The sequence below is a fragment of the Raphanus sativus genome, chromosome 4 (genome assembly GCF_000801105.2).
Source record: "Raphanus sativus cultivar WK10039 chromosome 4, ASM80110v3, whole genome shotgun sequence".
NCBI classification, from domain to species: Eukaryota; Viridiplantae; Streptophyta; class Magnoliopsida; order Brassicales; family Brassicaceae; genus Raphanus; species Raphanus sativus.
In genome coordinates, this window is record NC_079514.1 from 6728676 (window position 1) to 6745233 (window position 16558).

Below are 16558 nucleotides of genomic sequence, written 5' to 3' on the forward strand. Positions count from 1 at the left end.
TTAAGCCAATGGTATTTGAATAACTGAAATTAATCTTTAGAAGTTGAAATTATAATTATTAATAGAAATATCATTTAAATCATGAACTTTCAAATTGGTTGAAATAAAATACCAAATTTTTCATAAACCAGAAAACACTCAACTTTTATTGAGAAAAAAAAATTAATTATAAACTTCCATTGACCATATCATTTTAGTCATATCATTAGTCAAAAGTTATAGTTAACTAACAGTATTCCTAAAATAGCTTTTAAAGTTGATGGTTTGTTTTGGCAAAATAAAAAATCAACAGTTTTTTTCAAAAATTGAAAGTTAACTTTTATTTAATAAATAATATATAATTTATCATTATTTTCAAAATAAATTTTAAATAACTTTTATTCATATTCTAAAATAGCTGCTTAACATATCATTAGTCTAATAATTATTAGTTAAATAATTGTAAAGAAAATTATAATTATGTCACTCTGTAACTATTCATATAGTCCTGGCTGGATTATGTTTCATAATGTTACAGTCAATAATTATTTTAAAATATTAGTACATTTTAAAAATAAAAAACTTTAATATTTTTGGTTTGAATTATTTCTTATTTATATTCGTGTTATAGTTATCAGAAGTATATTTTCAATATTAACATTTTGAAATTTAAAAAAACTGTTGATTTATATTTGTGCCAAAAATATCAGCTTTAAAAACATTTAGGGTTATTGTTAGTCAACTATAGTTGTAGACTAATGATATAACTAAAATGATATGGTCAACAAAAATTAATGATTAAAATGGTTTGTCAACAAAAATCAAATGTTTTTTTTTGTTTACCGAAAAGTTACTGCTTTATTTTAATCAAATTTAAAAGTTGATAATTTAATTGACATTTTCCAATTATTAATTAATAAAAATTCATAAAATGTAAAACATATAATATCAATAAACTTTTAATTTTAAATATTTATCTCTTAGAAACAGATGGAAGTTGCTGTCTACCATAATTTGATCACCATTGTTTTTTCTCAAATCTGTAACTCGTCAATTTATTTACAAAATAAATAACTAACCACTAAGCGTTATGTTATTATAGGAAAAGTTCCAAACAAGTGCCATATAGGAACGATGGAGCCTTTTAAGTCCTTGAGGGTAAAGCTTACTTTGATGGAGCTTTGACGATGGCCCTTTTTGCAAGCATAAGCTTCTGAAGCTTCACTGCCTTCTCCAGAAAAGAGCATTCGTCGTATGTCAATCATCTCATGAAACCTTATTAAAAAGTCTTATCGTTTAATTTGGATTCAAACCTTTTGAAAAATTAAGTAGGTTAGTGTCACAAATGTCAACAACATTCCCGATTAGATCCTTATTGATTTGTTCATAAATCATTTTTATCACTCTGATATAAACTCCTCTAATTCAAATCCTTGGATAGCTCACCCTTACTCAAGGAGACCAGACTACTTTAACTAGACTATAAAGAGAGGAATAATCCCATAAGGCCACAAGACATATTTTCCGTGACTACCACTACACCTAATGGGCTTATACGAAGTCCAAACATGACAATCTATATATTTTTTTTTTGTAACTGAATCTATATTTTTATCGAATCAGCTTACAAAACAAAAAATTCCGATATTTTTTTTTCTCATTGGACAATATATATTTTTTTTTGGAAAAAGGCTTAACAATATATATTATTAAGACGACCATTATGGCATTATGATGATTTGTTTTTCTACGTAGTTCTAAATTTTTAGATTATAGAAAAATGGAGTAACTTATTTGTGTATGTAAAAAGGTCCACGATTTTTTTCCTATTCACAAGATATTGACTTATAAGTTATATAGATTGAAACGCTTGTAATATAACACGTACTATAAGCTTACGAACTTAAAATGTCTCGAAATTCATTAAGGAAAAAAAGCAAAACAAAAAGAAAAGTCACGGGAAGGGAACTGTTTTCTTCATATCTGTCTCAACGACATCAAAGCGCAAAGCCTTTCCTAAACCGAACCCGATAATCAGCGACAACATTCTTTTTCTCCGGTCCACAAATCTCTTCTCGTGACGGCTTTAACGAATATTCAGTCGAGATTCCATGTTCTTCATCTCTCTTTTTCACCAGCTCCGGTTTGATCCTCCCTAGATTCACATCTTGTGTGGCGGAGCCAGCCACAAAGTTTACCGGGGTCAACAAAACTGAAACATAGATTTAAGTGTACTTTGAGAAAATATTACCGGGGTCATTGTATTAATTTTACAGCATTTCACCAGTTTTTTAAACCAAAAATACAAGTAAAATTGTTGTCATAAAAATTCATAGGGATCAAGTGACCCCCCTAAAACATTTTAAATGCTGTAAAATTAATATAATGTCGAAAATGCATTTAAATGCTGTAAAATTAATACAATAACCCCCCTAAAATATCCCCTAAAACAAAACAAAAAGAAACTAATAATATCATATTGAGTTGGTCTTAAGAGCATCTCCAATGTAAAACTCTATTTTTTCCTCCAAAATGGAGTAAAAGTGAATATGGAGTAAAATTGCTACAACCCTACTTCATTTTTCACTCCATAATAGAGTCATGAATAAACAAAAAATAGATTACTCCATTTATGGAGTAAACTTCAAAATGGAGTGAGATATGGAATTGGGTTGGAGATGCCCTAAGCGGTAAACATTTTAAATTTATATATTTCACGTGACCGGCCCTGCATAAAAATATGGTTTATTTTTGCACAACGACTAATTTTTTACCACGATCGATTTGCCAAGTACACCAAAATTTCCCGTAAGACTTGGCAAGATTTTTAAGCTCCGGCTTTGCAACGAGCTCTGGGACCCTTGGAGTTACTAGAAGAGCCATCTGGATCTACAAACAACACGTACAATTTTATCATCTTTGATTCTTTGTTTAATAATAAACATACCGGAAATGTATACAAAAATCAAGAACCTCATAATCATGGGAATGCCAAAGCTTTTGTTCCTCCGGTGAGAGGCTTTCGAATAACTTCTCTGACACTATATATTCGATCCCTAGTAATTTAATACAATAAAAAACACATCATAAATCCTAAGTCATAATCTAACGCAAAAGCTTCAATACTCAACGTTACAACCTGGACATTTATACGTATAATTGTTGGGATTCGAGACTACGTCAGAGAATACCTCAGAGACTACGTCAGCGAATACTTCAGGGACTTCGTCAGTCAAGATTTGGTGATGGAAATCAAACAAGATTGCATAACTTAAACCAAGACAAGAATGTCATATTAGAAAAATGAAATATCACTTTATTGAAGGTGATAGGTTCCTGGAAATATTATTTCTCATGGAGTTATAGAAGTTGCAAGTATTTTGGAATATTTCTTAATAGGTTTATGGAAAGAGGCGAATGCCCTAATCCAACTAGGTTAATGTAATAAACTCCTACTATATAAGAGGAGCTCGTGTGCATTCTTCTCTCAATGTTGGCAAGGTCCGAAAAGTCCAAACGTGACCAAGCAAGCCGGTTTGTGGCTTGTGAGAGAGAGAGAGGTGCTATATCTTTGTACTTAAGATTATATTGAATTGCCTTGTTGCTAGGCCCTAGAGACGTAACCACATTTAGGTGAACCCTGGGATATCAAATTCTTGTGTCTATCTTCTATAATTCTGTGTTCTTCTTCTGTTCTCCATAGATCTACAAACTCATACTTTCTAACGTACTACGATAAGTGCATCAGAGAGTGCTTCAGCGAGTTTGTGTGGTGAGTTTTCCCAACAATAATCAATGTCTATGTGTACCTATGAGATGAGCCTTAGAGGAACTCGAATCGTAGACGGCACACTGGAGAAAGTCTTGGTTTACACGGTGACCGTAGATATGAACTTCGACTGACGGCCAGGATCGTGGCTATAGCAACGAATGAACACATGTGCAGACTCATATGTCTGATCGGTTTCATCGACTGCATCATAGCCGTTCCTTTTTCTCGCATCGCCGTAGTGGTCTTCGTAGGATCTCCCATTGGCTCCTTATCTTCTCCGATGCTTGCTGGACACGCCACGGGAGCCTTATCACTTGACGCCATCGCGTAACGACTAACAAGCCTTGTTGCATGTGGAAATATGACGTCGATGATTTGGATGTAACACGTTATTAGAGAGTTTAGATGTGGCGAAAAGTAGCGATTTTAACGTTGGCGTTTTGTAGACAAAGTTACACATGGTCGATTGTTAAGCTCTGGCAATGTATTGTACACTTGGCAATGTCAGCGACTCCGTATTTTGTGCTTCTTTTTGACGAGTTCTATAAATACTAGTAATTTTTTGAAAATTATCCTCTATAAATATGAAGATCGAATATTTCGCATAAAAAAGGGAGGAAGAGATCGATATAATAATTAATACAGCCATACGTAAGGCCTGGTCAAAGCTGTTATAGTTTTAGCGTCTTTCAAATAAAACCGTCACTTCGCTTAAATGAACAAAAAGAGCTATTATCACAAGAAAATGATCTAAGTATAATTTTTATTATATACTCCCTCTGTTTATTTGCAGGTAGTTTTAGCAAAATAGATTTGTTTCACAATATAAAGTGTTACAGATTCCAAAGTAATGAAATATATAATTAAAAAACATTTAACTAAAGAGTGTTACTTTTGAATTGAATGTTCTTTTTGAGAATAGCAATAACCTTGCTCTATAATTAAATGTTCCAGAAAAAATGAATGTGTTATAGATAAAGCAATGTATTTTGCTTGCTGATTTCTAAAAAGTTAAAAAATCTTAATATGCGTGCTTTTATGTTAAACTACCTACAAATAAAAACAGAGGGAGTAGATTTTATAACACGTAGATAACCGTGTACAGTTATCAAAATTACACCGTTTTCAAAGAATCTAGAAATGTGAAATAAAAATAAAAACCCTCTATAACTACCCAATTCCGCGACGATTAATGAGCCGTCTTATGCGCATGTATGAAAACATTTTATTGGAATCACAAATATATACATGTGTATATAAATATGTACATTTATATATACAAAACCTTCAACAGCATAAACACAAACCAAACTAAATTATTGGAGCGAGGAACTGTTTTCATACATGCGCGTAAGACGGTTCATTTATCGTCATGGAATTGGGTAATTAGGACATCTCCAACTCAACTTCATTTTTACTTTAAAATAGAGTAAAAGTGAATATGGAGTAACAAATGCTCCAACCCAACTTCATATCTTATTTTATTTTGAAGTTTACTCCATAAATAAAGTAATCTATTTTTTTTTATTCATGACTCCATTATGGAGTGAAAAATAAAGTAGAATTGGAGCAATTTTACTTCATATTTATTTTTTATCTATTTTGAAGGAAAAAATAGAATTTTATATGGGAGATGCTCTTATAGAGGCGACGGGATAGAGTACGGCGAATATTTTGGACAAGTATCAAATCATGTTTTGGACGATAAAATAAAGATTTATTGAAGGCTGTTTATATACATCTAAATATCTATATAGATATAACAAAAATTGGTAAAATGATAATGTGTTTATGGAAGTTTATTATAGTTCAAGGGTTTGAATATCCATTTCATATTTTCCTGGGGTTTCTAATTATACAATCCCTACACCAACAAAAGTTATATAGTAGATTGATTATAAAAGATTGACTTGTATTTTGATTTTGTGAAGATTGTTTTCGTAATTTTTAAACAAGATAACAGATTTTATTCAGAAAAAGAAACTCATAGTTTTTTCTCAAAAAAAAAAAGAAACTCATAGTTTTTTTTTTTGACTAAAGGCATGAAAGAAACTCATAGTTTTTTTTTTGGGTAAATTGATTTTATATATTCGTTACATAGCATACATGCTTACACTTTTAATAGGAGCTATACTTACCCATTTAGAGAAACTCAATTACCAAAACACTCGTTACTTCTAAATTCTAATATTTGAAAATACAACATAACCTTCGATGACTAACTTAACGTAGCCATGACTTTGTTTTCTTAACGAGAGCTACCATTTCGCACGGACTTTAAAAACGAGCCGCTTTTGGTTATTTCACGCAACGGTTTATCGGTATATCTAACCGTGTTATAAACCCATGCACCCGCAACCGCACCGAGAATTGGAGACGCTATGTATATCCAAATTCCTCTGTAGCAATTGTATACCATTGCAGGTCCCAAACTTCTTCCTGGATTCATCGAAGCTCCCGACACCGGTCTGATTCAGAAGAGAAAAAAGATAAACAAACCCCATATCGATTTTAGTGTTTTGGTAAAGAAAAAAATATATATGCACAACGGTAACATATAAATATGTTACAAATAAAAATAATTACCCGGCAATTATCACGTTAAGTAGCACCGTCGACCCTACTGCTAGTCCGGCAAGTTCTCCAATCTGATTGTTACATTTGGGTCCAAAATCAATCACTTTTTTTGTCAACGGGTCCAATATTAATTAGTTTTATCATAAATGCATATGTAATTGCTGAGCTAATCATAACAACGTAAATAAATAAACGATAGAGAACTAGGAAAATATTTCGGTCAAGAAAAATATAGTATTGTTTTCCTAGTAGTAAAATTTCAAAATCAAAGAGAAAACTATAAATTAGTGTACGCAGTCCATTTTCATCAAAAACCTTAAAAGGTAAAATGGAAAAAAAATTAGCTAAAGTCTTTTTTTGGTCAAAAGCTAAAGTATTTTTTTAACTTGGTAATACTAGCAAAAGTTAAAACAAACATGCTTAAAATAGCAAGAATCCCCAACAAACAGCAATCAAATTTGACAACATATATATTTGTTGAAATACTGTATAGTTTCCCTTCCATGCAGTGTAAGAAGATTTTGAAATACTAACCGCTCTATTATCTGTTGCAACGCCGGAAATGATGAACATTAGGTAGAAAGTGATTATAAACTCTATCACAAATGACTGTAGATCAGATCCCGACGGTAATGTTCCGACAAACACGTCATGTTTCCCACTGCAAACATTCTGATCAAGTCCGAACAAAAGTCGCAAAGTCGCCGCCGCAAGCGTCGATCCGATCACTTGTGATATCACATAAGCCGGAACCTAAAATATCAAAGAATTTATATAAATAAACTTTAGCAAAATGTAGTTTACTGTCGCATTAAAGGTGAATCGGTTTTAAATAATTCACTTGAGCTGAATATGGAATTTAGCAAATGATTGATTTAATTTGGATAATTTCTTTTTAAAAACTTGTCTGACAAACTATTTTTTTTTTTTGTAACTTCTGACAAACTGACAAACTATTTTCAGAAATTAAATTTTCGAAAGATAAATAAATAAAACTGTAATGTACAATAAAAACTTTGGCTAAGAAAAAACAACTTATTATTAAAATTGGTTGCGTGCAATACAATCAAGAAGACAGCTAAGCTAGAGTTATCAAACACAAAACGTCAAGGTTATAGTTTGTTCATCAAACTCAAAATGACACATAAAAACAAAACTTGATCAATATATATTGTGGGTACGTGTTGACCTGTTTGAGAGGGAAACGGCCGCAAGATGCGAAAGCAATTGTGACGGCCGGGTTGAAATGAGCGCCGGAGATGTGACCGAGAGAGTAAACAAGAACCATGACGGTGAGTCCCCAAACGATGGCTATCCCCGGAAGAGTCACGGCTTTGTCGTGTTGGGCGTTAACAGCCACCGATGCACAACCGGCGAATATCAAAAAGTACGTTCCGAGAATCTCGGCCATCAACTGAAAACAGAGCAATAGTAACAAAATAAGAAACAGAGTAATTCATTTCTCAGAAGAAGTTTTCATCGAAGAGAGTCTAAACACCAGAGAGATCGGTGAAAGACTTTTTTTTTGTTTTTATTGTTTTGAGATTAAGAGTAACAGAAGTGAATACCTTTTGTAAGAAAGGGACAGAGAACGAGAGGACAGAGTCTTGTTTCTTCATGGGTTTTGTGGTATGTTCGACTTCTTGGTTGATGTTCACCGTCACTGCTCCTTCTTTGGAGTCACCATGGCCGTTTCCCGAGATCTCCGCCATAATGTAGATTTTCTCTTTTCAGAACCAAAGAAGAAAAGAAAACAAATTTCTTTGAAGGACCGTTACGACTTGTGTGAAAGAGTTTGGTGGCGATTATCTCCAATTTATTGACAATCGCGAGGGAGAGAGAAAGAGGTTGGACTTTTCACATTTTTATTAAATTATTAACTGATCATATGTTTAGTAGGAAACTATTTCACAAGATATCTTTTTGACCATTTTTACTTTTCCTTATTAAAAACTTAACATATATCTCTTGGGATTTTTGACAAAAGAAACTAGTATATCTGGCTATATTATTTTGTATATAAATTGTAAAATAATATTATCTTCTTTTACTTTTTTTATTCATTGGTTACTATACATCCATGAATCTGTTGTTATTTTATGTGCATTACGTTTAAGTTTTAATATCTGTAAATATACTTTTAATAATTGCTCTTATACTTTCGTAAAGTAATCTTATTTCTCTAAATTCTTGGTATATAATTCCTTTACTAGCAAAAAATGAATATATCTGGTCTTATCCGTAAAAGCATATTAATTCCATAAGTTGAAAAAGGAAATCATTTACTTTTTATCCACATCATGTGGTTAATGTGATCGTCATAGCATCGATGTGGCATTTATCCATATTTCCGAGTGACAAAGTTATGCCAGGTAATCGAGTTTAAAATTATTGGATACGAACCTTCCATAAAATATTTATATCCATGTCCAAAAAATTATCCATTTTCCTAGTTATTTTTCAGAAACTTACTAGAATCTAGAATTTCCTTTTTTTTTATCAACGAATTATCAATATATATATATATATATATATATATATATTTGAAATCATATAAATAAATGAAATTTAATGTCTCGCATGTTTGTAATGCTAGATAAGCACATATAAAATAATTAATTAAATATATGAATCCAAATTTGGTCTATATCCGTATTAAAATTTATGAAATATCATATAACAGCTTAAGAATAATTTTTTTGATACTTATATAGTTTTTTTTATAAAAGATCGCATTCTTCATTATAGGTAATCTCAAAATATATATAATTTCTCTTTTATTATTACATAATTATAAAAAAATATTATGCATACGTTTAAAATTATATCTAATCTGAATTATCTAATTTATAAGAAAAAAGGTTTCCAGTTTGGTATAGCAAAACACTGGATGCTTCATAATTCTAATCGATCTCAGATATTTATCTCTCCGATCAGATGTTGTTGGATGTTGACACCCATATTTGTTCGTATCATGTAGACCCGTAAAAAAAAACATTTAGGCCATGCATACTTTATGATAAGAAAACATCTATGAGAAATTAAACTAATATCACTTGATGGAATTGATGAGGCCTCTTCAATTCTTCAACTATCAACCGAAAATATGGACACTCTTTTGATATAAAACAAACAGTACGAGAGTTATTACAAAAGTAAGAAGTTATTCGAGTCTAGATACCGGCATAACTTATATCGCCTGACCAGACCGTATCAAACTTCACCTCGGAATTCAATTTCCAATTCTGTGTTACGGTCTTCTCCAATATCTTATGCCCAAAAAAAGGTCTTCTCCAATATAGTAGTATGTAAAGTGTAACACTGAAATCTGTGCAATATGCCAAAAAAGGTTCTTCTATGCAGTTCACAATTTTGGATTTTAACTAAATATTAGACAGACTTTCACGAATCTGCACCAATCCATAATTGTTGTCTCCAAACCCTGCTTCAGCGTACTTATATATATATATATATATATATATATGTGATGATCTGGTTTATCTCACCACATATACATCAATGATTTTTAATTTAGTTCCATATTTGCCAAAAGTTGAAGACGTATGAAGATGGTGAGAAGAAAAAAAATATATATAAAATTGAATAAATGAAATTAAATATGTCATTGGAGGTGAGAACATCCATTGTTATATTTTATGCTTCTGTGATTTGTCCCCAAATTTTAACACTTCGGACATACATTGAATTTTGTATGGATAAATCATATGACATTCTTTTGACTTTTCTATCGTCTTCCCATGAGAAGGGAAGGTGACTTAAAACTCCAGAATACAAACTTGTTATATAATAATGATCATGAGCCACGGATCACGGGAAATCATTTTTAGTATTATTAGTTCGTTATAAATTTAGTCACATGTTTGGTAAATAAATCATTCAAGATATGCTAAATCTCTTTTTCAAAAGTTGGATATTACTACTTAGACCATATAAGAAAATAATTGAGACTACAAAAGGAAGATAATCAACCATAAACAAATGCCCAAGATTGGAGCCATAAGATAATAAACTTCAGGACACAATCGATATCTCCTTATGAGAAGGGGAGAAGCACAAACTCAAGATTGAGGGTCCTTAAGTTGTTGGGATATCAACAAAGCCGGTTCTACACATAAATGACAAATTGGTTTATAATTTCCTATAATTAAAAAAAAAACATAAGTTCTACAATATAGATTCACAAAATTATTTTAGAATTTTTATAAACTTTACTAAATTACTATATAGTCTCCAAATTTTGATTTTGGCTGATCTAGCTGCCATTATCTTCAGCTGAGTTGGTCAAGCCATCGCGTACGATATAAACGCTGATTTTTGGCAGTGGCAGATCTAGAAAATAAGTTAATATGGGGCACCATATATATTATGTACAAAAATGTTAATTATAAATTAATAAATCAATTATATAACAATTAAAAATAAACGACATTATATATTAAGATATAATTATATATTACACATATAGTTTCATTACAAACATTGTATAGCTGTTATTTTAATCTCAGTATTATAATAATAAATACTAATCTTTTGAGCACTAAATTAATACAAATAAATAACAAAATATAGTGCAATTTTTTATTTTAGATAACTATATACTTAAGAAAAGAAAATCACTCATAAATTTTTTTTAACAACAAAATAAAAAAGAATATATATTTATGAAAAGTGATTAAAAGAAAATAAAATGTGTAGAAAAAAAAATTATTGTGTTAACATCAGCTTTATCTCTGGTTTTGGCGTTGAGACTTGAGTTTTTTTTTTTTAGTTATCAGATTATTTATCTTTAGCCTAGTTACAGGAAAAAAAAACTGAAAAGGAGAAGTAAAGGTTCGAACTCATGAAGAGTGGAGCACTGATGCAAGTTTTTTAACCAAAAGAGCTACAGACAGCAACCAGCTATATGTGTGTACAAAAAAATTATATTTGTAGTATGTGGCATGTGCCACACCCTACTTTACTGTAGGTCCGCCCCCGGTTTCTGCAGTAGTTTTAGCCAACCTATACTCCAAACATCAATATCTAAACTCTTGCAACATATCAAATATGTTTTTGGTGAAACGATGTGTATCGGAATAGTGATTGAGTTGTGAGCAAAACGTACGAGCTGAGGCCATGGAAGATTTAAAGATGACGTTGTCAACACGTATTGATTTAAGACAATCCACCGCCCAAAACATTTCCATTAAACTATTACTCCCTCCGTATCTTTTTTAAGTCGTTTTAGATATTTCACTTGGATTAAGCATATAATATCTGTTTTGTCTTTTTTACCTTAAATTTGTTTGTGCATTTATGTTTTCAAAGGGTATATAAAGTAAAAAATGATCAAATGTTACATTGGAGTTTGTAAACGACTAATATTTTGATACAAAACAAAATCTCTAAAACGACCTAAAAAAAGAGACGGAGGGAGTATTAACCTTGCCTCTATTTGATTTATTAAGTACTTACTGAGACATTATTGAGACATTACAGTCAATTAATACACTAACATTTAACAACCATTTTTCTACCGAAGCTTGTAGTATTCTTTTGGCCATTAATTAACCCCGGACATTTATTTTATTTTACTATATGATCAAATAATAAGTAAAACGTTTCATAACGAAAGCTACGTTCAATTAAGAAAAGAAAAGATTATAGATTGATTTATTAGACCGGCATACAATAATGTCTAGAAAGGAATTTTATATAGCTGGAATAAATATCGTCATATTAACTGAATAATAAGTGAAGAAAGCTCGAAAAGGGATGAATCTATTGAATGCACAATGTCGTGTTGATTTCATAATAATTATGTCACGGAAATTTCAATAATAATGTTACTCATATCAAGATACAATGTTATTGGTCGAGAAGATAACTAATACTATTGTCATTGACATAATGCACAAGTTTCTTTTAAATCGAGACTTTGACTAATGCGTCGTCCATCGAGTTTGAAAGTTTCAGTTAAATAATAGCAATGACTATTAGAGTTATGAATTTAATGATGAACCATAACGAAAATGTGTACTTTAAAAGTGACTATGGTTATAGTATGTTCCAGTGCGCATGCAGAATCTCTAACCTCCCACTATTTACATTTACCTTCAACGGAGATCCCATTCCCACATGACTTTACATTTGGATTTAGAAAAAAAAAGTGGACTATTTTTCAAGCCAGTGTTTATTTATTTATTGATGTGAAAATCGAATATTATTTAATAAGACTTCATCACATAAGTCCTAAGTTTTGTTTACTCAACTACAAAGATATACGAAGTAAAGTTTAGAGGTAACCTAGATGTTGTATGTTCGAGTAATCAACACTTCCTTTTGCTAAACTAGTAATCAACACTCACTTATAATATGGTTTCGGGTTTGAATAAAATTAAGAGTTTTGGTATAAACTTTTTGGTAATTAGGAAAAATTCACCAGAGGAATATGAAAACAAGTTTTGCAAAAATACACATGCTATCGTCCAAACGACGATATTATCGGTGAGTTGGTGTCACCCCCCCCCCCCCCCCCCCCCCCCGCCCCTCCCCCTCCCCCCTCTCTCCCCTCTCATGCTGCCGGTGTTGGACATTGTCTGGTTGATAAGCGGTCTTTGCTTGGGGTTCTTTGTGTGGGAAAGTGTCCGGTTTTTTTCTCGGAAGCTGCAAAACCGTCTTTTCTTCAAAAAAGAAGAGATCATCTTTTACTGATAGCTCGCAACAACCATTTATTCTTCTCACTCCTTCCCAGTTCTTTTGGACCAAGCTCGTTTCGCTATCTTTTCTTTAGAGCAACATTATTAATTACTTATAAACTAAATTTCTCTGACAGAAAATAATCATATTTATTATATTCCGTATTAAATATTTAAATTTTATTTATGTTAGAAAAGGAATATCATTTATAGTTTCACAAATAAGCATCAGAGGTTCGGACAAAAAATTATGCCTCTTCTTCTATTCTGTTTTTTCTCATTTCTATTTATTTTTAGTTTTATATCATAGGAGAACCTATTGATAGAGGTGCTCTTAGTATACGGGTGTAGCCTTCTGCTACAGTCAACATTGTTGTAATTGTCTCTTTTTTTTTTATTAACCTGGGATATTCCAAATCCATGGAGAGGCCCAGATTAATCCCCAAAAGGAGGTGTAGTCCACGGATAAACTCTTTTTCCGGATATTCAAATAGAACCTAAAACATAGGTCAATATCCGTGTAAAGTGACCAAGATAATTGTTTCTTTGTTGTTTAGATTATTTTTGGAATTATGTTACTAGTTATGTTTGTAGTTTCTGTAAGAAATTTAAAAATTTGGCATAAAACCTGAACATTTTACTTTAGTGTGTATATATATAGTGAACTACAAAAATACCAGAAACATAGTGTTTTTTTTACCAGAAACATAGTTAGATAAGTGATAATTATGCATATGTAAATTATTGATTCATATATGTAATATTTGACTAAAATGATATGGGCACTTGCTAAAAGTTACTAAATGCTACTAAATGCTTTAATCTTGTGAAGATCTTAGGCTTTTTGACTCTAGAGCCATAAACATAAAAGGGGTTAGTTAAGATTTCATGAGTTTTGTGGCAGACAACGACTTTAATTACTACACATTGCTGTTTATGATTCTATGCTGAAATTAATTACCTACTGTCGTAGAAGTCGTTTATAACCTAATCACGGTTCCCTCATTTATTCGTGGGCTCTTCAACTATCAGAGTCAAATCCAAGTGTGCTCTAGGCTAGAGTTTGGATTTTAATGTACGTAGCATGATTACTTTTTCGAAAGTCTCAAAAGAAACGTCATGTATACGTACCTCCACAGCAATCTATGCGTCATATGAATTCATCTAGTGACTGCTACGCTGCATGCATTAGTTTAGGTCTTATGAGTATACCTTTGCTTCATTGTAACATGGCAAACTGCTTTAAATGTACTCCCTCCGTTTCATAATACTTGATATTTTAGAAGGATAATTTTGTTTCAAATTAGTTGAAGTTTTGAGATTTTAAGGTTACTTTAACTTTATTGGAAACTGTTCAACCAATTAGATTTCACAGTCTTTTTTATTATTGGTTAATTGATTTTAAAATTATATCTTTAAAAATATTTTTTATTAAAAAATACAATTTTCTTAATCTTTGTGCACTATGATAAAACATCAAGTATTATGAAACAGAGGGAGTATTACACTACCCTAAATAAAATTTATTTATTGATTATTTATAGTTTTATTTTGCCAAAATTCAATACGTAATATTTCCTCTGTTTCATATTATAAATAATTTTAGAGAAAAGTTATTTCAAAAATATAAATTGTTTTTACATTTCAATGCATTTTTGTAGTTATTAAATATTGATTAACCAATAAAATAAATATAAATTAGTTACACATTAAATGACTCTTTGTGAAAATTAATAATTTCTTGATATTAATACTTTTCACTAAACTACTTATATTTAAAAATAAAAGGAGTAGTAAAATTCTTTCAAACACAACAATTAGAAATGATGTTTCCTCTGTTTCATTATATAGTTTTAGTTAAAAGCAAAAAAGATTAATTATTATTTTTAGGAAGTATTATTTATCTATAAATTAGATAGAGTTGAACTAATAATAAATAAATTTATATAATTCTTTCAAACACAACAATTGGAAATGGTGTTTTCTTTGTTTTTTTTTTTGCCAAATGGTGTTTCCTTTGTTTCATTATATATGTATATAGTCCGGACGAAGTAGTCCAAGTGGTAAGACGGGCCTTGGTGGCAGACACCATTCGGGTTCGATCCTCCTATGCGGAAGCTACCTTGCTTCGCTCTGGACACCAAAGCAGTACTGGGTTCGATCCAGTTCAGGTAAAACCCTCCCGGGTGAAGCGGACCGCTGCCTGACCGGACCCGGAGATTGATCCGCGAACCGGGAATCCTGGATTACCAAAAAAAAAAATTATATATGTATATATATAGTTTTAGTCAAAAGCAAAAAAAGATTAAGAAAGTTATTGTTTCACCCTACGAGGACAACACTCATCCTAAAAACGAACCATTTAGCCCATTTAGAATATTTTGTGCATCAATTAGGATCCACTAAGCAATTCTGTGACAGTATCGTAAAACTTCTACCGAAGTCCAAGTGCAGTTAGGTTGAAGTCAAAAATGTACTTACGGTCCAAAATCATATTGTCACGTTAAATAAAAATATCAGGCACATGTGGTCATCACTTTTCGTTGACTTTTCCACTGGATTTACTTACGGACGACTTGACTTCTCCTGGACATATCTTTGGTCTTTCAACTAATCTAGGGTGGCAATCGGTGAACACGAATGGATATCCAAAATTTTGAAGATATTTTTGATTCAATCCATTTTGTCTAAATAATCAATTATCTAATCAGATTTGATCCGTTGTTATTTGGATATTCGGTGTTCCAGATATCCAGAAAATTTTAAATTTTAACAGGATATCTAATTTTATCTGTAAAAAATAGAAAATAAAATAATAATAAAATGTTAATATTTTATTACAAAAATAAAAACTTATTTACCTTTTAAAATTCTAATAAATTTAGTAAATAAAATAATGTAAAACTTATATAAAATATAATATTATATAACTTTTGTATATATATATATATATATTTAAATATAGTATATATATATGCATATAACGGATCGGATCGGATATCTATTTCTTAAAATATTACTATTTGTGATTTGCTTAGTTTCTTATGAAAATTGTATTTTAATATTTGTTTTGCTTCTTAGAGTTACGGATATCCAGATTTTTTGTTCCAAATCGAGATGGATAACAAATCGAATCAAAATTTACAGATATTTTGTCCATCCCTGGCCATTGGTATTAATATTTTCAAGGTTTTAGAAGATTTGCTAGTCTTTTAATAAAAAAACCAAATCTTTTGATAGAAAAAAGAAGAAGATTTCATAGTCTTAACAACTCTTTTTTCTTCAATCACGGGTCTCACCGGGGTTTGGTTTTAAAGGAATTGACTTAGTTCTAAAGTTTTTAAAGTCTATATTTCACCAATCAAGTTTTTAAATGCTTTTAAAGTATCTAAAATTTTCAAATATTATAGTGAAAAGTTTTAAATATTATTTACTGTTTTTATGATTTGATTATTAACTTATTTTTCAATATTTAAAATAATACTAACAGTTTTAACAGCCAAAATTCACCAGTCTAAGACAACGGTTTAAA

At 30.8% G+C, this 16558-nt stretch overlaps 1 protein-coding gene and 1 pseudogene across 1 annotated transcript; both read right to left on the bottom strand.

Annotated features, from left to right (window-relative positions):
* Positions 1 to 4075, bottom strand: LOC108853276 (oil body-associated protein 2B-like; annotated as a pseudogene).
* Positions 4076 to 5794: 1719 nt separating this feature from the next.
* On the bottom strand, positions 5795 to 8126 carry LOC108849577 (aquaporin NIP1-2). Its single transcript, XM_018623138.2, has 5 exons — positions 7897 to 8126; positions 7518 to 7742; positions 6863 to 7081; positions 6338 to 6399; positions 5795 to 6219 (listed from the first exon to the last, which is right to left on the bottom strand). The coding sequence occupies exons 1-5, from the start codon at positions 8038 to 8040 to the stop codon at positions 6000 to 6002; spliced, it is 870 nt and encodes a 289-aa protein (XP_018478640.1). The 5' UTR covers positions 8041 to 8126; the 3' UTR covers positions 5795 to 5999.
* Positions 8127 to 16558: the final 8432 nt, after the last annotated feature.

Excerpts from the sequence above, each read along its gene's own strand:
- LOC108849577 (XM_018623138.2), bottom strand. The coding sequence starts at position 8,040 with ATGGCGGAGATCTCGGGAAACGGCCATGGTGACTCCAAAGAAGGAGCA. Across the intron at positions 7,743-7,896 it reads CTGTCCCTTTCTTACAAAAG|TTGATGGCCGAGATTCTCGG; the intron begins GTATTCACTTCT and ends CTCTGTTTTCAG. Across the intron at positions 6,220-6,337 it reads CTTAACGTGATAATTGCCGG|ACCGGTGTCGGGAGCTTCGA; the intron begins GTAATTATTTTT and ends CTTCTGAATCAG.